Source organism: Camelus bactrianus, chromosome 10, assembly GCF_048773025.1.
Source record: "Camelus bactrianus isolate YW-2024 breed Bactrian camel chromosome 10, ASM4877302v1, whole genome shotgun sequence".
Classification (NCBI taxonomy): domain Eukaryota; kingdom Metazoa; phylum Chordata; class Mammalia; order Artiodactyla; family Camelidae; genus Camelus; species Camelus bactrianus.
Genome location: NC_133548.1, coordinates 10,208,667 through 10,232,362, shown reverse-complemented (window position 1 = coordinate 10,232,362; position 23,696 = coordinate 10,208,667). Strand labels below are relative to the sequence as shown.

Here is a 23,696-nt window from a genome sequence, read left to right as displayed (position 1 = left end):
GACTCCACTGACCCACCATCTTAGACGAAGTCCTGCTCAAAGGCAGGTTCAAGGATGTCTTCTTTAGTGAAGCCTTTCCCCACCAAGCACTTTAAATTCTTATCTTATGGACTGATTGAATATTGTAAGAACTGTGTATTTCTTTGACTTTCATTCACTGACTCTTTAGGATATGAACTTTTGAAGGTAAAAACCATTTTTTTACTCACTTCAGCATCCCCATTTGCTGCTCAATTAATAGTTTCTGAATTATTATGTCAGGCTTTATCCTTTAAGACCCTAGTGAAACCATCTCTTGACACAATTTCCATCAGCAACATTAACTTCTCAAGGCACTCAGATGAGAACAAGAGTAAACATGTCTTTACCTTCTGCACAACTTTACTTTCCTCCAAATATTGTGGAGATCAGTACTAAGCATCTGAGCTTTTATTCTTTTGGCTCAGACTTTCTGAGAGGGAAGAGGTCCTGCAGATCACTGTTTGTACTTCATCCTCTTCTCTGTATCTTCCTAACGTCCTGTCCCCCAGGCCAACTGGTGAGCCCCACTGGTGTCTTCTACACATGTGAAGCATCCTCCTCCTCTACCCAGCGCCCCCACCCAGTCTCTCCATGACAATTCTGCCCCTGCTGTGGGATCTTGCACTTGTCCTTGTTCCCACGGCCACTTCAGCCAGAGCCTTGACAATTCCTTCCCCACGTCTCTAAGCAAATAAGAACAGTTTTTTTGAGTCTTTCCCATGTATCAAACACTATACGAAGTGTTTTACATGTATTTGTGTGTCCTCTTCACAATAACCCTTCCTTTGGCATAGATACTGCTATTCCCCCATTTCAAACATGAGGTTAACTAATCTGCCCAAGGTCACATCTAGCAAGAATGAGAACAGGAATCTGAACCCAGTGTGACTGCAGTAGATTCCATACTGTTGTTAACCTCTATCTTCCCTTTCTCTTTTTCAAACACCATCTTTCATCCTCACATTTACAACTTCACATCCACCTAGGTTTGTATTGTTGTCGTTTGTTTTGTTTTGTTTTTACTTTTTATTCTGAAATAACTTTAGACTCACACAGAAGTTGCCAAAATAGTACAAAAAGCTCCTGGGTACCCTGCCTTCTCCTGGCTCCCCCCATGTTCATATCTTACATAATCATAATACAACAACCAAAACCAGGAAACTGACATTTGTACAGTACCATGAACCAAGAAACCTTACAACTTATTTGGATTTTATCAGTTTTTACATACACGTCTGTGTGTGTGTGTGTATGTGTAACTTATTTATTACATGTATAGATTTATGTAACTACCACCACAATCAGAATTCAGAACAGTTCAACTATCCCCGAACACCCCTGTAAGAATGCAGAACTCCTCCATAACCACAAAGAAACTCCCTTGTATTTTCCCTTCATGGTCACACCACTGTATCTGACCTCTGGCAACCATGGGTCTGTTCACCATCATATATTCTGTCATTTTAAGTACAGTCTATAGATAGAATTATATAGTGTGTAACCTGAGATTGGCTTTTTTCACTCAACATAATACCTTTGTGATCCATCAGTTGCTGTATGTATCAATAGTTTGTTACTTTCTATTGTTGTGTAGCATTCCATTGAACAAGGTACACAGTTTGTTTACCTACCACTACAGTTCTGTGTACCCTCCTATGCTTCTTCTACTAGAATAATCCAGGGATTCTCAAAATACAGTGGGAGGCCTTTCTTCAACAGGGTACAATTGTTAAAAATGCAGAATTCTGGACCCCATTTCAGATCCATCCAAACTGAGTATCTGTGGGTAAGGCCAAGGATTACAATATCTACAGTTCAAATACTTCAGTGTAGCCAGTATAAGACTGGTTACTTTTCAGTTGCATTAAGCTAGAAACCAATGTAGCAACCATTTAAACTAGTAATGGGGATGGTTAACTGGCCTTCTATTCATATAACTCATTCTCCAGAAGCAATTAGTGGTACTGATCAATATCAGACCCTTTGCTAATTAGAATAATAAGTCAGAATTTCTACTGAAAATGAGTGGCTTACTGTATAGCCTAGGCATGTTAGAAATAGGTTCTCACTGGTGAAAGGGAAGGTATTCATCTTTTAGAAACATCCTCTACCCTTGCATGAACAGGATGTAAGTATCTGGCAGTGTCTGTAGCCTTTACCCGTATGACCTGAACTAATGCCAGATCTTCCGCCCTTCCAAGAACTTGGAAGGCTCCAAAGTTAGGACCTTATCCAGGGAAACCTGGCTTGCCTGCTCAGTTGAAGCTTTCATGCAGAACAGCAGGAGGAGCAGTGCCTAGAGAACACACAGCCTAGGTAGGGGTAGGATGACCCTTTCTGGCTTGTTCACTTATCAAGGCCTAGGGCAGTGCCTAGCACCCAGCCAGCCCTCAGTAAATATTTCGTGGATTTTAAAATCTGCTCTGTTCTCCTGTACTTTCCTAGGCTAACTAGGGTCACAAGACCAATTAGCCCTGAACTAGTGGAATTCAAGGTCTTCAGTAAACAAACGCTTTCTTTTTTTTTTTTCCTTTCATGAATTGGGCTTTTTTTAGCCAACCTGAAAATTCTTCACCTAGCCCTAGAGTCTAAAGATTTGCTATGTTTTTTTTTAAATTTACGTTTTACTGTAAGATGTTTTACATATTTAAAGTTTTACATTAAAGTCTGTGATTCATTTTCAGTTAACTGATTTTACATAAAGCATGAGATTTAGATTTAGGTTCTTTCACTGCTTTCAGTTTGTTTTTTTGTTTGTTTGTTTATGGTGTCCCCTTGCTTCAGCACCATCTGTTTAAAAGGCCATCTTTCCACTACTGAATTGTCTTTGCACCTTTGTGAAAAAATTAATTGAGTGTATTTGTGTGCTGGGTTCTCTATTCTATCCCATTGATCTTTGCATCCATCCTTCTCTGGTACCACACTGTCTGGATTATTGTAGCTGTACCGTGAACCTTAACACTACGTAGAGTGACTCCCTTACTTTATTCTTTTTTAGGATTGTTTTAGCTGTGCTGTAGCCTGTGCCTTTCCACAGAAATTTTAGAGTAATCTTGTTTATGTTTACGAAGAAATTCTGTTGGGATTTTGGTAGGAATTTTATTAAACCTACATATCAATTTGGGAAGAAGTAACATCCTTACTATGGTTAAGTTTCTCCTTCTTTTTAAAACACACTTTCTCCTTAACGTCCATCATAGTATAACCTTCTTATTTTCTCTCTTTTGCTGCTAACTTTATCCTATCTTTCAGTTTCATCTTTCTCCGCCTACATGTCAAATACTTGACAACATTTTCTTTAGGTTCAAGTCACTTGACCCAAATACACATATTGGAGAAGCAATATTCTAAGATTTCCAACCACCCGTCACTTTCTAGGGTTGCACAGGGCCAGGGGAGAAGAAGAGAGACACATTTTCGTGCCTCTCCAAGTTGCCAAGGTAACTTCCTGACACCTCAGAAAGAGAAAAGGAGTGTAACTGCCCAAAACATGCAAGAAATTCAGAAAAGAAAGAAATGAAATGAAAGAGAGAAAGAGAGAATAAGAAAGGAGGGAGGGAGGGAAGGAAGAGAGAGAGAGCATGAAAGAGAGCAAGAAAGAAAGGAAAAGAAAGAAAGGAAGGAAGGAAGGAAGGAAGGAAGGAAGGAAGGAAGGAAGGAAGGAAGGAAGGAAGAAAGGAAGGAAGGAAGGAGGAAAGAAACAAAGAAAGAAACAAAGAAAGAAAGAAACAAAGAAAGAAAGAAAAAGAAAGAAAGAAAGAAAGAAAGAAAGAAAGAAAGAAAGAAAGAAAGAAAGAAAGAAAGAAAGAAAGAAAGAAAGAAAGAAAGAAAGAAAGAAAGAAAAAAAAAAAAAAAGAAAGGGAAAGAAAGAAAGAAAACCTTTTAGGGTTTTCTATATATATAGTAACATGTCATCGGCATGTAGTGACACTTTTACCTCTTCTTTTCCAATTTGGATCCCTTTTATTTCTCTCTCTTGCCTGATTGCTGTGGCTAGGACTTCCAAGACTATGTTGAATAGGAGTGGTGATAGTGGACATCCTTGTCTTGTCCCAGATTTTAGTGGGAAGCTTTTGAGTTTTTCACTGTTGAGTACTATGCTGGCTGTAGGTTTGTCATATATAGCTTTTATTGTGTTGAGATATGTTCCCTCTATACCCACTTTGGTGAGAGTTTTTATCATAAATGGGTGTTGAATTTTATCAAATGCTTTTTCTGCATCTGTTGAGATGATCACGTGATTTTTGTCCTTTCTCTTATTGATGGCTTATATCCAGAAGGAACCCTACTTCAGGATGACAACTGCACCACAATGTTCATAGCAGCACTATTTACAACAGCCAAAACATGGAAACAGCCTAAATGTCCATCAACAGGTGACTGGATAAAGAAGATGTGGTATATTTATACATGGAATACTACTCATCCATAAAAACCGACAACATAACGCCATTTGCAGCAACATAGATGCTTCTGGAGAATGTCATTCTAAGTGAAATAAGCCAGAAAGAGAAAGAAAAATATCATATGAGATCACTCATATGTGGAAACTAAAAAACAAAAACAAAAACAAACAAACAAACAAACAAAGCGTAAATACAAAACAGAAATAGACTCATAGACATAGAATACAAACTTGTGGTTGCCAAGGGGGCGGAGGGTGGGAAGGGATAGACGGGATTTCAAAATTGTAGAATAGATAAACAAGATTATACTGTATAGCACAGGGAAATATACACAAAATGTTATGGTAGCTCACAGAGAAAAAAATGTGACAATGAATATATATATGTTCATGTATAACCAAAAAATTGTGCTGAACACTGGAATTTGACACAACATTGTAAAATGATTATAAATCAATAAAAAATGTTTAGAAAGAAAGAAAGGTGAAGAAAAGAAGAAAGAAGAGTGCAAAGATTAACGAGGAAGGACATCTGGTGGTGAAATCCATCACCATCATGTCACAATTGCTTCTCTGTACCATGCTTGCCACTTGAGGGTGCTGCTCAGGTTTAGATGACATGCAATTTCCAAAGCCTTGTGAAAAGTTACACCATGGAAGCCCTATGCATCCATTCTTTGTTCTTTTTTTTTTTTAATTGAAGTATAGTTGATTTACAATGTTGTATTAGTTTCTGATGTACAGCATTGTGATTCAATTATACATATATATATATTCTTTTTTCATATTCTTTATCATCATAGGCTATTACAAGATATTGAATATAGTTCCTTGTGCTAAACAGGATCTTGTTGTTTATCTATTTTGTATATAGTAGTTAGTATCTGCAAATCCCAAACTCTATTTATCCCTATTTACTTCTCCATCCCCCATAACCCTAATTAAACTTAATAAGCTTTTGCACAGCAAAGGATACCATAAACAAAAAGAAAGGCCAACCTAAAGAATGGGAGGAGTATTTGCAAATGATGGGACTGACAAGGGTTTAATTTCCAGAGTATACAAACAGCTCACACAACACAACAACAAAAACAACAACAAAAAACCACTTTTTAATCAAAAAATGGGCAGAAGACCCAAAGAGAATTTGTCCAATGAAGACATACAATGGCCAACAAGCTTATGAAAATATGCTTATTACTGCTAATTATCAGAGAAATGCAAATCAAAACTACAGTGAGGTATCACCTCACACAGGTCAGAATGGCCATCATTATAAAGACAACAAACGATAAATACTGAAGAGGGTGTGAAGAGACAGGAACCCTCCAACACTCTAAGTGGGAATGTAATTTGGTGCAGTCAGTGTGGAAAACAGTATGGAGATTCCTCAAAAAACTAAAAATAGCATTACCATGTGACCCAGCAATCCCACTCCTGGGCATATATCCAAAGGAAACTCTAATTTGAAAAAATACATGCACCCTAATGTTCATAGAAGCACTATTTACAATAGTCAAGACATGGAAGTAACCTAAATGTCCATCAACAGATAACTGGATAAAGATGTGGTGTATATATACAATGGAATACTACTCAGCCATAAAAAAGAATAAAATAATGCCATTTGGACCAACATGGATGGACCTGGAAATCGTCATACTAAGTGAAGTAAGCCAGAAAGAAAAATACCATATGATATCACTTATATATGGAATCTTAAAAAAAAAGGGGACATAAATGAACTTACTTACAAACCAGAGACGGATTCACAGACACAGAAAATAAACTTATGGTTACCAAGGGGGAAAGAGGGTGGGGAGGGATAAATTGGGAGTTCAGAATTTGCAGATACTATTATATATAAAACAGATAAACAACAAGGTCCTACAGTATAGCACAGGGAATTATATATTCAATGCCTTTTAGTACCTTATAAGGATAAAGAATATGAAAAGGAATATGTATGTATAAATGAATCACTATGCTTAACACTAGAAATAAACACAGCATTGTAATTTAGCTATACTTCAATAAAAACGGGGGAAAAAACATATCACATTCCTTCTAGGCCTTAGAATTATTAAGATCATTTAAATATTGAACATATCAATCAAATAAGTGAGTCCGGTAATAGTCACATTTTTGAAAAGTTGAGACCAAACTATCTTCTTATCTGGGGAAACACAAATACTTCACTTCCTATTTCCAATGTTCTCCACAGAATTTTCTCATTGAATAATGTTATAAGTAAGGCTTCCATTTTTTCAAATTTTCATATGGCGGGGGTGGGTAACGGTTGACAAACCAACCTTAACATGTCACATGTTGTAATGTCAAGTGCTGTTTATGGGACACTATCTGGTTTTACATTAATCTCCTTTAACATTCAGAAATACCCTGTAATAGATTTAACTGCCATTTTATAGATGGGGAGGGGCTGAGTCAGCATGGCGAGAAATCTGACTAAGGTCATACAGTCAGGAAGTGTGTAAGGGTTTGAGATCTCTGTGTCCAGGTGTGTCAGACTCTGTCCCAGAGCAGGGAACTTGTAAAGAACTGGGTCTGGCTGGGTCTGAAGGTCAATGAGAGCCAACCAGGAAGAGTGGAGACAGAGGCAGAGTACACTCAAGAACAAATGAACCATAAGTTTGTTCTCTGTGTCTGTGAGTCTCTGTTTTGTAAATAAATTCATTTGTGCCTTTTTTGGGGGGATTCAACATATGAGTGTAATAACATATGCTATTTGCCTTTCTTGGTCTGACTTACTTCACTTAGTAGATAATCTCTAGGTTGCTGCAAATGGCATTATTTCATTCTTTTTTATGGCTGAATAGTGTTTCATTTATATGTATACCACAGCTTCTTTATCCAGTCATCTGTTGATGGACATTTAGGTTACTTCTGTGTCTTGACTATTGTAAACAGTGCTGCTATGAACATCGAGGTGCATGTATCTTTTCAAATTAGAGTTTCCTCTGGATATATGCCCAGGAGTGGGATTGCTGGGTCACATGGTAATGCTATTTTTAGTTTTTTAAGGAACCTCCATACCGTTTTCCACAGTGACCGCAAAAAATTACATTCCCACCAACCAGTGTGGGAAGGTTTCTGTTTCTCCACTCCAGCATTTATCATTTGTGGACTTTTTAATGATGCCAATTCTGACTGTAACAATTCAATAACAAGAAAACAGACAACTCAATCAAAAATTGGGCAGAAGGCCTAAGCAATGTGTTTTACAATGGCAGGTAAGGTGAAGGGGCAAAAACAAACACCAGAAAGTTAGAAAACCAGAATGTTTATGGATGGTGATCGCAGGGAGCCTAATTTAACAACAACTAGCAAAGAAGTGAATGATGGCTTTGACCTTACACATCTGCAAGAAGCTATTACCAATCACCTTGTGCATTTTATATCCTATCAAAAGAAGATCCACAAATTAAACTTTCCAGAATCCATTTTTTAATTAAAAGAAAGAAGTTATCCTATAACTTTACAAGATGAATTGCTGAAACAGGGTGTCAGAAAAGGCTTCCCAGTATGAGGGAGGGGAAGGTGCGAAAGGACAGCTCATTCCAAAGTTTGCAAACCGGCCTACGCATCCACTCAGGGTAAAGGAATCAAGTCTAAAAGAACTTTGGAATTAAATAAAGTTAGGTTGGTTGGAAATAAGGAAACAAAAAGCACTGATAATATACAGGGGAGTGTCACAGACTGGCACAGAGCCTGGAGAAGAGGAAGAGAGAGCGCAGAGGTACCAAAGGAACAGAGTAAGTCCACTGACACATCTTTGCCTGTCTCTTCACGCAGATCTAGGTGCATCTGGCCCACCTGGCGCGGGCTCCCTGAGGCACGCCATCCCTGGGCTGGAGAGGTGGTGCCAACTCTTGGCTTTCTGTTGGGCAAGTAGATAGTAAGGGAGGAGAAACCATGAGAGGGATGAAAACCAGGAGAGACATGAAAGAGAATGTCAGGTGCTATAGAGCAAGTAAAAGACACTTAGAGAAAGACAAATTCTGTATGTTATCACTTATAGGTAGAATCTAAAAATTAAAACAAATGAATGTATAAAACAGAAACAGACTCACAGACATAGAGAACAAACCAGTGGTTGCCAGTGGGGAGACGGAAGGGGGGAAGGGCAAGACAGAGGTATTAAGAGGTACAAACGACTATGGATAAAATCAATAAGCAACAAGGATGTATTTTACAGCACAGGGAAATATGGACGCTATTTTGTAATAACATTAAGTGGAGTATAATCTATAAAAATATTGAATCACTATGTGGTACACCTAAAACTAATACTGTAAATCAATTTAAAAAATTCAAAAAAAAGCTCATGCTAAGAAAGGTGACATAGGAGGTTCAAATTTATGCCATTCCATGAATATAAATCATGGAGGAAGCAATGTCCCATTGTCAGCAAGTGCTGATAACGTGGAGACTACCTGACCACACAGAAATACTGGAGCACTTGGTTTCGTAATACATGTTAATTAACGTGCTTTTTTATGGCAAAAATAAAAGTAGGTGGGGAAAAAATCACTCACTTGCACTAGGTCAGTATTTTTATTTGCCAATGTACTGGGTGATAATGCGGAAATGACTTGGGATTGTTTTACTATATGTTACAGTGTCTTCTCAAAAGACAGTAGTCATCTTCACTCTGAGAAATTAATGTGGAAGAGAGGTAGAAGGCAACTAGAAAAAAATAAACTTTCCAGTTTTTATTTGAAATTATCTAATCAGAGCAAATTGGTGAGCTTTCCTCTTATTGCTACAGTTTTCTCTTTTTGATCTCATTGGCCCTTCTGTTTTTTGATGTGTTCCTTTGCTTAAAAATAAATGCAGTTGCTCTAATTTTTAGGAAAAAAAGACAATCAATAGTAAGTATTTTACCAAAGATTAAGATAAAAATTGCACTAATAGGTAGAATCTAAGAAAAGAGCCTATGCACTGGTTTCCTTTTTCTTCCATCATTTATAGGATTATCCTTATTTCAACTAGATAATCACTTAGTTATTCCTCTAAGCATTTTTTCTTCCCTTTATACCAAACTATACATAACTAGTAAGGTTATTTACACATTAAGTCACTTTGGTATAAACTAAAATGATTGAGACTGGCTCAGCTCCATAATCTTTTTCATAAGACCAAAACTTGACCCAGGAAAAATGAATCTGAGACCAGCATAATCTTTAAATTTTTGTTGTTGTTGTTAATGGAGATGCTGGGGATTGAATCCAGGACCTCATGCATGCTAAGCATGCGCTCTACCACTGAGCTAAATACCTCCACCCCCCAGCATGATCCTTATAAATATTAATAATCTAGGTTCTATATGGAACTCACAAGCCTTGATCCAGAAACTAAATAGCAGATATGAAATCAAAAAATGTTAAGTAGATGGAAAGCCTGGAGTTTTCTTATCAAATGACTCAATGAGACCGAAAAAATTACAATGATCAATAACTGAAATAGGAGGTAATGAGATCACATATATGTAAAAACAGTTTAATTGTTTAACACTTTAAAAAACACTTTTAAAAATTCTTGTTCTGGTTAATTACTGTCCCGAGTCCTCATCTCCTATCTCCTTGATCTTGGCATTGACCTTTTGAAGCTCAAGCTCTATTATAAACTTTTCATACGGCCACAGCCACTGTTTAAGCAGGGACAGAAGATTTGGAGCTCTAATAATAGAATGACAGTTACCTTTTATTAAGCCCTTGCCAACAGCTGTTCACCAACTTCACGAGAATTAGGATTGTCTGATCTTCATACCAGCCCCTTGGATCGGCATCACTAGTCTCACTCTACAGTCGGGACACAGGGACTAACAGGGATCTGGTCAAGAAAATTGCTCGAGGCCCCAGAGTTTAGTGAAGTAGCAGATGGGGGATTAATGAAGAAGCAGATGAGAGCCTGAACACTAAATGGCCACAGAAACCAGACCCACGGGATATAAAAACTTTGTACTCTCAAACGTTAAAATTTGAGAACTATAGTGAGTCACTCCAAGAATCACAGCTATGGAGTTGATTCTTTTTTCTTGTTAGAAATAACTGCCTGTAGATTAAAATTACTTTGAAAAAGTAATCCCCTTGTAATCAGACGTTTCCAACATGTGTCTTCTACCTTTATATTGAGTTTTCGACCTTTTTTAGTTGTATCAAGCAGCTGAGGAGCTTAGGGTAAGTAAGTGTAGATTCTAGATTCAATTGCCTCACTGTGAAGTGGGGATGATGTAAGTGCCTATCTCTTGAGTGTTTGTAAAGACTAAGAGATAATATATCTCACCTACTTAACACAGCATTAATAACACAGCCAACCCATGGAGTTGTAACAGGTACAATTCTAAACACTTTACATGGAATTACTCTTTAATATTCAAAGTGACCCTATAAGGAAGACACCCTTATTACCTTCATTTTATAGACAAGAAACGAAGGCAAAGAGTGGTTAAGAAACTTGCCAAAGACACAGAGCTGGTTGGAGGAGTCAGAATTCTAACCCAGAGTTCACAGGCCCCACGGTGCCACTGGTAAGCGTTCACCTGGGGCTCGCTGAGCAGAGCCCTTCCTAACTTAACTACTGAGTGACTAAGAAGTCAGTCTGGTTTATAAAGTCCTCTCCACAACATCTCCACAAACAGTAGTTTTGTTGTTGGGCAGTTGCAGGTGCAGAGTCAATACCCTGCCACCTGTCACCAGGTGAAGACACACTCTGTCAGCCCCCAGGATAAGCAGAGCAGCTGGAGGGGGACTACCACCCACAGACAAGAGCCCATGGTCTATTCCTGGCTCTGCCAAACATTTCCCGGGTAACCTTGACTGAGGTGTTTCACCTTTCACAGATTCCATTTCTTTTCTATAAACCAAGGGAATGGGACAGGATAATTGGAGAGGCTCTTCCCTACCCTGAAATTTCAGGATTCTATGAGGACATGGTCTGAATAACTGCCCCTGTTAAAACACCAGTGCTGGAAAGCTTCAGCAAGCTACTCACACTTCATACCAAGGATGAGGGCATTCAGGACTACCTTCTTGACATTCACAACGTACAAGAAAATGGTTTGGAGAGGAGGTCTCAAAAAAGGAATCTAAGGACAATGATGACAAAAATTTTTTAAGTGTCATGATTTCTTTTCCCAAGGGGTAACAGTGATTGCTCTCCGTATCGAGTGCTGGTTTATTTGCAACAAAATTCCCCTTGGCCACCAAGGACTTGAGATGTCCTATGCCTGCAGGTCAAAAATGAGTAGGGAATCTCAAGAGTATTTTTCTTAAAGAACAAGAGAATCAACTTAATGGATCACATGTGAATTATCTACTTGTAAAAGTACTGACAAATAATTTTAAATCTTGGACTGCCTTTCTCACCATCCAGTTGTATTCTTGGCCCCTGTCTTCATTATCTATTTATTGATATAACAAATTACCAGGAACTTACTGGCTTAAAATAACACAAATTCATCACCTGACAGCTCTGTAGGTCAGAAATCCAGCACCAGTTCCATTGAGCTAAGACCAAGGTGTCAGCAGAGCTGTATTCCCTTCTGAACTCTCTAGGAAAGGATCTGTTCCTGCTTTCTCTAGCTGCTAGATGCCACCACGTCCCTTGGCTCATGGCCTGTTTCCTCTGACTTCAAAGTCAGCAGCACAACATCTCTCTGACTCAACAACATCCATCATCACATCTCTTTCTCTGACTCTCTTCTACCTCTCTCTTCCACTTTTAAGGACTCCTGTGACTCCTCTGGGCCTCCCCAAATAATCCAGGGAACTCTCCCTGTTTTAAGGTCAGCTCATTATCAACCATAAATCCTTAAATCCCTCTGCCACGTCCCCTAACGTATTCAGTTTCCTGCATTAGAACGTGGACATCTCTGGGGGGAGAGGGAGGGTGTGTTACTCTGCCTACCACCTCTCTTCCCTCTCTCTGTTGTTCTTCAGATGCAGTAAACTCACAGAAGATATATATATCTTATATATATATAAATACTTTGCAAAATCAAATAGCAATTGGAAAGTAAACTTATCCCCCTCTTCCCTTCCTTCACTTCCTTCAAACTGTAGGATGTACAGGATCCTCAAGTCAAATAAGAATCATGTTTCTATTGGTTGTCATTGCCCATCAACTGCTCACTTGCTTTCCTCCATTTGCAAGGATAATTGATATTTGACAAGATTATCTTTAGTTTCTTATCTGGGTAAGTTTCTCTTCTTGTTAAGTTTCATAATACTTAGGACATAATGATGTCATCCAAGTCAACCAACCACTCCACAGTGTATGAAACCACACTCAGTCCTTACCCACCAAGCAACTCGATGGCTCCTGGGTCTCAACAGCCTCTGAGTTTCAACCACCTGGGAAACCAAGCTCCGAGTAGTCAGCCTCCCTTTATCACTTCCCCTGGAATCGTCACTAACAGTCAGCAGAGTCAAGGAAATATACAAATGGTAAACCCAATTATCGGAACAAGAGCCACGAACTTTAAAGAAGAAGCAAAGACAATTGGGGTAAGTCTACTTACTACTAGAATTTTAATGTTGCATTTGTAAGGGTTTATTGTATTTATAAATTATAGGTGGAGAGAAGTTTATGATCTTGTGGCATACACCCAATCATTAAAAAGTTCTGAATGATACTCTGGAAACAGTATCCCTTCTGGGTAGAAATAATCAGTCTGCCTATCGACTTCACCCTGAGCTCATTTCATTTTAGATTCAAGCAAAAATCTAACGGGTGATAAAAGATTCTTCCCAGCAGGACAATTCAGTAACATTGACATTATGGGAATACCAGTATTTCTAGCTTGGTCTCATTTCTACAAAGGGTATTCTGGGTACCCTCAAATCCTGTCTCTGAATTAGTTTCAAGCCTGGTATTTGTATAGAGATAAATTCACATTAATATGAACATTGATGGCTGCTTTACAAATAGAACTACAAATGGGTCATCTGGGGAAACTGGATGTGAAAGAATCAGGGGCCATTCCATCTGCCGTGCCCTTCCAGTGCCCCTGGAGATGTTACGACCTAACTGCCAAGTTCTCTCCACAAGGGGCACTTTGACCCTTCATAATCTAGTCTATGGAGAGACACTGTAAATCACGCCTTCCTTGTACAGGAAGACTCCACTTCCAGAGGCAGAGCTGTTAGTCCCTTTGCTGTGCTTTTCACGCCATTAACACAATTCCACCAAATAGCACTGTCCCTCCCTGTATGCAGCTCTAACTTCTCTGCTAGAGCATTCAGTAAATGAGACTGAGTGCCCATTATGTGCCAGAAACTCTTCTAGCCACCTTAGGAAAGAAAAAATGTGCCCTGGTCCCCCTCCAACAGGCAGACCTAAGCTGGGAGGTGGCCGCTTAGATCCTCCTCCTGCAAATAGAGGAAATTCCCTGCTCCCACTGAGGAAGTGGGACAAACTAGCACATGGTCCAACTGACCCCTCACAGGTGCTGGGGATACTGCCGAGAACCAAACAGGCACAATCTCCGCCCTTGCGGACCTGAGAACCTACCGGGGGAAATCAGCCTACATACACAATAAAGAACTGAAGTCCAGTGTGTGTTAGAAGGTGATCAAAGATATGGAGAGAATCAAGAAGTGTGGGAGGGATAAGCGGTTCCAGGCAGTGAGGGGTAGCGATTTCAAGCTGGCCAGAGCAGGTTTTCCTTAGAAGATGACATCTGAGCAAAGCCCTGACGTGATGGGCGAGCCGCGCAGATGTCAGGGCAACAGGTTCCAGGCAAAGCCAAAGGTCTGTAGAGGAAAATGTGTGTGGCGTGTCTGAAGAACAGGGAGGAGGCGAGTAAAGCAGAACAGAATGACAGATGGAGTGGGGAGTCAGAAGGAGGGCAGAGGGGATCAGATTCTGTGCGGCCTGCAGGACAGGAGGCTTTGGCTTTTAGTCTCACGGTAGAGTCACTAGAACATTCTGCCTGGTACCAAAGAGGTGCTCAATAAAAGTGCTTTAAAGTGCTGTTTTGTCTTTTTAAAAGATTCGGCTAACAGAAGCACCTTCTTCTCCCCGAAGACTGTACATCTGTGCTGTTAATAGCCCCTGGTCACCCAACGGTGCAGGGGCCCCTGGCAGGAGAATGTGAGTGGACCATCTGTCACAACTGACCCAGAGCTTAAAGTGGGTCTGTGGCCAAAAGTCCAGAAGGAATGAAAAGACTAACTTACTAAGTCTGGCCAACAAGCAATTCTGATCAGTACATGGTACCTCCAGGGTCCTACTAGGCCAAAGAAAGGCCAGTTTTAATCCAGATCTAATTGCTCCTCATCAAGATGATGGCAAGGATGACGATGGAAAGCTTAGAGCCAGATGCTGCAATTGCTGCTCTAGAGAAGAGGTTGCAAAACCAAGTAATTATGTCTAATGCCAGAGTTCTTCAACCGAGACCCACAACTGGCTAAAAGCCAGGACACTTCTGAAGTTATAAGCAAATGTGGGGTGTGTGAATGTATGGATGTATAAGAACAGTTGTTGAGGTGAGAAGGTTCATAGGCTTTATTGGTGTCTCAACTTCATTGTCAAAAAATATTAATCTATCAGCATTATTTAGGAAGCTGTGTGGTTTTTTTCTCTCTGTCTAATTCTGATTCAATTTAATTGTATGTGGTAGCGCTTTACTGAAGAAATAAACAGCAATCCTTGTATTTGCAGTCTTCCTGGATAGATAAGATGTTAACTTGGGAAGAAACAGTGTACCTTCTGGTCCAATGTAGCAACAGTTATCTCTCGCAAATCTGTTTATCTGGGATGAAGGAAGGTGCGCTAAGAGGTACAAAGATGTATCCACTGTCTTTGAGAACATATGGATACGCCAGTAAGGAAATTTCATATACCTGCAATTGACAAACCGTGTAAATGAGCACAAAACCAGTAATATGCTGTGTGATTTATACTGTAATATACAACAGAAATTTAGGCGGAAAAAGATAGCTTAAATTGACTGGGGTAATCAAGAAGACTTCATGGAAGAGGTGGAGCTGAGCCGAGCCTGAGGGAAGGCTGCACTGAATGGTTAAGATGTGGGCTCTGGAGTCACTCTGCTATATTAAATTCCCAGAGCTGCCCCTCAGCAAATGTGTGACTTCAGGCACTGCTATGGTCTGAATATTTGTGTCACCCTGTCAAATTCGTATGTTCAAATCCTAACTCTCAGAGATGATGGTATTAGGAGGTGAGCCTTTGGGAAGTGCTTATTAGGTCATGAGGGTGGAGCCCTCATGAATGAGATTAGTGCCTCATGAAAGAGGCTCCTGAGAGAGTCCCAGCCCTTTGCACCACATGTGGACACAGAGAGGTGTGAGCTATGAACCAGGAAGAGAGCCCTCACCAGAATCTGACCTTGCTGGCACCTTGAACTTGGACTTCCCAGCCTCCAGGACCGTGCACAATACATTTCTTCTGTTTATAAGCCATTCAGTCTGTGGTATTTTATTACAGCAGCCTGAACAGACTAAGACCGACACCTAATTTCTTTGTATCTCTGTCTCCATCCCATTGTTGGAAGGATTACATGTACAATAAGTGTCAAGTGTTTAGAATATTACTAAGCATGTAGTTAATGCCTAATATTTGTTTTTTCCTTCATTGATACTTTCTCCATATCTGAGATTAAACAAGCAGAGAACTGGTCTGTTTACAAAAGATAGCCATCGAAGTCACAGTTAAAGCATTTTTTCTAAGAGTCTTGGAGCCTCTCAGGGATTCTGACGCACGAGTAAGCAGTAGCACTTTCTAAAGAACTCTCCTTGGGCCACCTGCACAAGCATCCCCAAATATCTCAATCAAGGCCTTATGCCGAGTCCCTGATGCTAGTGTAGTCAAAATCTTAATGGCCCACCTCCTGTAGGGGTGCAGCTCAATGCCACCCGTAAGTCTTGGCAGAGTTGACAATAAACAAGCAACAGCAGCAATGACAGTCATGTTTCAGGGGTGCCTGAAGATGAAGGAGCAAATTTTTTTAATTATTATCGAAGTATAATCAATTACAATGTGTCAATTTCTCATAAACAGCACAATATTCCAGTCTTGCATATACATACATATATATATTTGTTTTCATACTTTTTTTGAAGGAGCAGTTTTTAAGTGTCTATTTTCTTTTTCCAGGCAATCCAGATCATAATTGGATCGATGCACATTGGCTTCGGAATTATTTTGGGTCTAATGAACGTCACTTACAGAAATGTTTTGGGTTTTGCTTCCCTTTCCTTTATTAGCGGATATCCATTCTGGGGCGGCCTCTCTGTGAGTAGACTGCTGGAACATTCTCCTGCTCAGTTCATCGAAGATAGCTGTCCCCAGTCTATGCACAACTCATCTTTTAATAAGCCCTGCATCTGATCGGCTGGAGAATTTAGATAGATAGATAGATAGATAGATAGATAGATAGATAGATAGATAGATAGATATCTAATTAACATCTAATAAGGGAGAGCTTTTGTTCTCTATTTTAACTTGCAGCCTGAACTCACACGATAAAGTTTACTCTGATCAAGTAATTAGCAAACCAAAGTCTTACTTCCCTATTACAATTTGGATGGAAATGTATGTGTTGGGTGGAGAGCAGCAAAAGGAGGTAATTGGGAACATGATTTAAAATAGCAATTGATCATGAGAAGAGACTGAACAGTGAGGTCAGAAGTCATCAGAACAAAGAAAGTTTACAAGGGAATGAGTTCTTTATATGAAAGAAACTAAGGAGACAAAAAAGGAAGTCAAGAGGTCATAATCTCTTGAGTGTTACTCCAAAAATTGAGAAGAATGGGAAGAATTTTTGAGAGGGAAATATAAATAGACTAATATGATGATATAGAGAGAAGTAATTTCCAGGAACAACCAAAGAACTCATCATTTCACAAATACATCTGTCTGTTTTTACAGTTCATTATTACTGGAGCTCTCTGCATATCAGCATGCAAGCAGCTTTCCCCTTCCCTGGTAAGTTAGAATGTTTCTACTTTTTAAACCCCTTTAAGGATTAATTTAATTTATTTGGGGAATAAAACAGAGAAGGTGGATTCAGAAAATGAGAAGGGGGGGCATTTTTTTCCCCAAAATATCTGTTGGTTGCCTCTCCATGATATGTGTGTCTTCGCATCGTCCACACGATTTGCCACTCAGGAAATGGCAGAGTTCCCCATCCCGCCTCTTTAATTCACAAGAGTGGAAATTAGTACAGATGGGGTTTCCTGAGGCTCTCTGGTTCAGTGGGGTCACATTGAGCTGGGGGAACATTGTGAGCATTGCTGGAACTCCAAGTAGAATCCAAGGGGCCCAGAAACACGTACTTGACACTTCAGTATCAAAGATGCTGCTACTCATTGGCCCTTTCCCAGTTCTGCCTTGCCTTGGAACTTTATTTTTTTCATTTGTGTGTCTCTCCTATTGTTATTCAGATCTGACTTTTGCATCATAGTTCTTGAAACCACCACTAAAAACACCCAGCTCACCACCTAAGAAGAGTTCATAAAAATACATCACTGAGACAGGCCTTCCATTCTCCTGGCCATAGCACTCCACCTTTTGCAGTTTCCTAGTCCACTTCTGAAACAGGAGAAATAAAACGGTTTGCCAAGAGTTAGAGGCAACTAGAGCAGAGGTGGTTTCAAGATTATATTTAATCCAGCACAGGAGGGAAGAATGGGAGAACAGGAACATAGAATTGTGTTGCTCATGCTCTCCCAGAGTAGATTGGACTAGACTAGACTAAATTCACATTAGATTAGATCAAATCAGTCTAATCTTGATTAACCACTCCTGCTGTGCTCCAAAAACAAAACAAAGCACCCTCTCTCTGCATGATTTAGGGATGCTTCCCTCTAACTAAGCTTGTCCAAGCAGAGAATCTGTCCATTGGGAGAAGACAGCTACTAAAATTATACCTAAAGCCATGTTTCCAGGAGCCTGTGGAAGACGCAGGCATGCTGAAGCAGCAGCGCATTCCGAAGAACTCCTAACAATTCAGCGAGGGCTGGGTTTCACAATTACTCTGCTGAATTTCAAGATCTTCTTGTAGCAGCTGGGGAAACTTTTGTACTGTGCCCAGACACCTCTACCCCCAGAAGCCTAACAAAATTCCTAAATTGATCAGCAAAGATTCCGTGTATATATACTTTTCCATCTATAAAACTGGAATGCTATACAGTACTACTGCATATGGTGGTTATAAGAGCTCTATGTGATAATGTATTTAAATAATTTAATACAGTGACTGTGACAGAAACGTGCTCATTAAAAGTTTGTCATTTTATTGTTGTAAAAAAGGGAGTATCATTGTTACTGTACATGACCTTCTGCTTTGGCCTATTCACGTTTTTATACACATTTTAGAGACACCCTACATTTATGCTGCATGCCAAATGGCTTTCGTGGTAACTACTCAGAAGGGCAGAGGAGAAAAAAATCATTTCAACCTCCAAGTTTTTTTTCAAAGTTTCAGAGAATAAGAACCATTAGATTTAATTGATTCTTATTTATCATTCACCCTATATATTATTTCTTCTTCTTGTCATCTCTATCAGATAAAAAGCAGCCTGGGAATGAATATTGTCAGTTCTGTCTTTGTCTTCATTGGGGTGATTCTGTTGCTGGTGGATGTGAGCATCAATGGGCAACCTAATCAAGACTACTGGGCGGTGGTAAGTATCCTATGGTCTGCCATTGCCTCCACTCTTCCCACTCACGTGGAGTGGGTCTGTTTTTATTTCTCATTACTGCCCAGCAGCTCTAGCAGAAACTCCCTTTTTCTATCCCAGCCCTACTCCTAGTCATGTGATCTCTAGGACTAGAGAATAAAGTGGGAGAGTTACCTCTGCAGATGGACTAGGGCAGAAGGGCCTTCTTTACTGGTCCATCTCATGGTGAGTCACATGAACAACTGGGAAGACTCCTAAAGAGTGTACAGAAAGAGTGAAAAAAATTCCCTGAAATAAAATAATAATGGAATTTATAGACTGAATGGGAATAATCTGTAACAGGAGAAAGCGATGCAAAGTAAGTGAGATACAGATATAGATATTAATATTGATATATAGTGATACACATATGTATCCTTATTAAGGCACAAGGTATAGAAAAGGATTCTTTGAGATTTTAGGCAGAATAACAAAATGACTTACAAGCAGGAAAAAAAAATCAGCTGGACTCAGTCACTCCTCCAGGAACATCCAATGAGGGGAAATAATGGAGCAATGTCTAGAAAGTTCTGATGAAAAGAAAATGTGGCTCATGAATAACACCTCCAATAAAATCCTTGTGAAAGTATAAAAGTAACAGGAAGATACTCTCAGTAAAAGAACAATAACACACATGGGCACTGCTGCTAAAAAAGTCGTAATGTTCAACACACATGAGGTAAAGTAAATCAAGAATTCAGAAAGGCAGGAAGAAGCAGTGTGAGGACATGAGTGAAAAGCACAAAAATCAGGAGGCAAGGTGAGGAGGGGAGCAATAAAATGAGAGACAAAATAAGAGTGCTACTCACTCATTTTTCATAATCAACAACCATCTAATCCTGCTTAAAACTGAAACTTATAAAATGACGTCAACTTCTTTCAGAATTTCCAAAACTTAATTTAACTTAACATCTTTTTATTCTTTTAAAATCAAGTAATGCTTTTACTTCAAAATAGGAAGTACAAAATGATTCCATTCTTAAAGAGTAGTATTTCTCTCTTTTGCTCTCTCTTTTTTCTCCTCTCTTTCTGTCTCTCCATGCATCCATTTTTCCGTTTGCCTTTTGCCCATCGACAGAGTTCTGGAATAATAGGCCTCAAGTGTTAATTTTGCTCATTTCTGGGCAGTGGTGTTTGAGATGACTGGTTGTCTTTTATATTGCTTGATTTCTTTCTTAATGAGCAGATAAATCTATACATATGTATATAAAGAAAGCCACTACAAAGAAAAAAAAAGTCCATTTCTTTTCCAATGTTTCAAAATAAAACAGTCCACTGGAGAAAAGAAAAGTCTTCCAGCATTTTAAAGAAATTCCAAGATTAATTCACAATCCTTTGAAATAAGCATGTGATGACAGTCGAGAAATAATCCCAGAGCGAGTCGAGGATAAGCAATAGCACATCTGATGAGTCAGTAGCTTTCTGAAGCCTGAGTGAAGCCCCCCGATCAGTCAGAATTTCAGTGTGTTTATTCCTGATTTCAGCTTGCTGGGAAAGGGATTTCAGCCATGCTGATCATCTTCTCCATCTTGGAGTTCTGCCTAACTTGTACCACAGCCTATTATGCCAGCCAAGCAATCATCAACACCAATGGGGTGAGTTGGGCCTCTTCCCTGTAAAGCAATCTGAGTATGTAATGGAGAAATATACACGTACGTGTCAGCGCAGCCCCACTGTGGGTTTACCAGAGCGCACTCTGCCCTCAGCTCTGATGGAACCAGCATGGCGGGGTTGGGGTGGGTACTGAATAGGACTGTAGTAACTATTTTCTTGCTTCCTTCTTTCTTTCCAGGCTGTCCTGGTTGTTCCAAATGTGTATACAAACAGCCCCTTGACCACAGGCTTGCCCTCGGTTCCTCCCAGAAATTATGGCCACCTAGCGCTCACCCCACCTACCACCACTGGGTATTAAAAGACAAAGGAACATCATGCAATCTCACGGGGTAAAACCACCTGCAGAAACTGCCTAAGAAGCTGGCCTCTACCACTCACGATGACTGCTGATCTTTAGAGACTGTTTGGAGATTTGCTCTTAGTTTGTCATGAATCATAACTGGATAGATCTCCTTGTTACTGTTTCTTCCTACGTGCCACCACCACACACTGGCAAAAGTAAAGGACCAGCATGCTGCAAATGACTCCGAACCTCTCTTAAAGTTAGAAACATGCCTGTTAATGTTACCCTTTCCTAGTGGTTACCAGTGGGGATGGGGAGGGGCAAACTACTGGGTATAAGATGGGCTCGTGGATGTATTGCACAATACAGGGAATATAGCCAATAATTTTGTAATAACTATAAATGGAAAGCAACCTTTAAAAACTGTATAAAATTTTTTTAAAAATTTTTAAATAGTTAAGCCAGAAACCAAAAAAAAAAAGAAAAACAAAAAAAAAAAAAAAAAAAAAAACCAAAACACAAGAATTATTTTTCCAGAATCCATACAAACAACATTTGCATTTGTCACATCCCTCTAAAAAGTAATCAGTCACAACAGTTCCCTTTTCCCATGGAGCAGATGCTGGCCAAACATATCCTGAATTTAGGTGATTGGGAGGAAGCTCGTAGAGACTTCCCAGGCATTTATTTGCAAGAGTGATTTGAATCAAGGAAAAGGTCTGGAGGAAGCTGTGAGCTCAGGTATCTGAAGCAGAAGCTGAAACACTGGGACGTGGCGCCCGGTTCCCAGCCTGACTTCCGGGACGGGTCTGACCCCTTTGGAGAAAGAGGTACTCTCATTTGTGCATGGACTGTAGTCAGGCTCCTGCTCCGTAAGGAGGACGGAAGGAAATGCAAGGCTGCTGAAACACCCCTGGGGGGCTCGGAGCTTAGGGACTGCTGGGAGACCGCACCTGGGGCCAAGCAGCCTTCGTCCAGAAAAGCAGCTGCCAAGATTGAGAAGGCTGAGATGCAGATGGAAAGTGGGGGCCCCACACACGGTGCCGAGGCTCAGCAGAGGTCTGCTGTGCTAGAGGACAATGTGAAAACTCCTTGAAATACTCTGGAAGTGGGGATGTGCAGAGAACCGGGGTGTGCCCACGCAGGTGGGGGTGCAGGCCAGGCTAATGTGGCCGTGTTGTCTGTGTGTCCTTCTAATTCCCACAGGCTGGAGAGCACTCAGACATCAGCATTTCCCTACAACTGGCTATTTCTGCCTTTCTCCCTTCCGTTTGTAATGAAAACGAAGCCTTCCTCCCTCCAGGCTATTCTCTACAAGACAATTCATAACGTGGAAATGTTTTCTCCTCTCCTCAAACCCACCTCCTCTCCACTCCTGATAGCTGTTCACTCAATTCTCAACTGTTTACCCCATGACTCAACTCAGTTGGTGGGGATGTAGTTTGCTGCAGCCATTATGGAAACAGTATGGAGATTCCTTAAAAAACTAAAAATAGACTTACCCTATGATCCAGCAATCCCACTCCCGGGCATATATCCAGAGGAAACTCTAATTCAAAAAGATACATGCTCCCCAATGTTCATAGCACCATTTACAATAGCCAAATCATGTAAGCAACCTAAATGTCCATTAGATGAATGGATAAAGAAATTGTGCTATGTATATACAATGGAAAACTACTCAGCCACTAAAAAAGAATAAAATAATCCCATTTGCAGCAACATGGATGGACCTGGAGATTGTCATACGAAGTAAGCCAGAAAGAAAAAGAAAAATACCATATGATATCACTTGTAAGTTGAATCTAAAAACATAACACAAATGAACCTAATTACAAAACAGAAACAGACTCATAGACATAGAAAACAGACTTACGGTTACCAGAGGGAAAAAGGAGGGGTGGAAGGATAAGTTGGGAGACTGGGATTTACAGGTACTAACTATTATATATAACATAGATAAACAACAAAGTCCTGCTGTAGAGCACAGTGACTATATTCAATACCTTGCTAAAGCCTATAATGAAAAAAATATGAAAAGGAATATATATGCACAAGTGAATCACTATGCTGTACATGAGAAATTAACACATTATAAATTGACTATACAACAATTAAAAAAATAAAATAAAATGTGAAGGGGAAAAAATAAAAAATAAAAATGGATAGCTGTTTACTCAATTCCACCAGCTCAGCAGTACTCAGCTGGCTTCACTCAATCTCCTTCTCCACACGTGGGCTCTACCCTGTTTAAGTTGTACTCACAACTTTATTTTTCACAACTCTTCCCACTCCCCCAAATATTTAGCAACACTTTAAAATTTGGCAGGGAGATTGCTCAAGATGGTGGAGTAGGAGGATGTGAAACTCATCCCCCAGCATCCCCTTGCTGCCACTACAACAGACACATTAAAATACATCTACATGTGGAGCAGTCCTCACTGAAAACTAACTGGAAACTGACACAAAAACACCTGTACAACCAAGGCTGTAAGAAAGACACACACGTAATCGGGTAAGAAAGAAAGAGAAGTGATCAGGTCAGGACCTGTGCCCCCCAGGAGAGACTCAGAGGGAAGGGAGATTACACAGGTGGAGATTCACCTTGGGGAGTGGCTGGTGCACCTTACTGGGCACCCCAGTCCAGGGTCCAATACTGGGAAGA

General features: G+C 40.0%; 1 protein-coding gene and 1 long non-coding RNA gene across 2 annotated transcripts in view; one reads left to right on the top strand and one right to left on the bottom strand.

Moving 5' to 3' along the window:
- Positions 1-23,696, bottom strand: part of LOC123617235 (uncharacterized) — a 32,141-nt gene that overhangs the window by 4,040 nt on the left and 4,405 nt on the right. The gene's annotated exons all lie outside the window — the stretch shown is intronic.
- LOC105070178 (membrane-spanning 4-domains subfamily A member 12) lies at positions 8,129-21,269 on the top strand. The gene is made up of 7 exons (XM_010956493.3): positions 8,129-8,199; positions 12,667-12,954; positions 16,568-16,705; positions 17,342-17,398; positions 18,982-19,098; positions 20,619-20,729; positions 20,927-21,269. The coding sequence occupies exons 2-7, from the start codon at positions 12,688-12,690 to the stop codon at positions 21,044-21,046; spliced, it is 810 nt and encodes a 269-aa protein (XP_010954795.2). The 5' UTR covers positions 8,129-8,199; positions 12,667-12,687; the 3' UTR covers positions 21,047-21,269.

Bases quoted from the DNA above. Each gene is read 5' to 3' on its own strand.
- LOC105070178 (XM_010956493.3), top strand. From the start codon at position 12,688: ATGATGTCATCCAAGTCAACCAACCACTCCACAGTGTATGAAACCACA. The intron at 12,955-16,567 runs GTAAGTCTACTT...TTCTTTTTCCAG, and splicing joins AAGAAGCAAAGACAATTGGG to GCAATCCAGATCATAATTGG. The intron at 19,099-20,618 runs GTAAGTATCCTA...TCCTGATTTCAG, and splicing joins ATCAAGACTACTGGGCGGTG to CTTGCTGGGAAAGGGATTTC.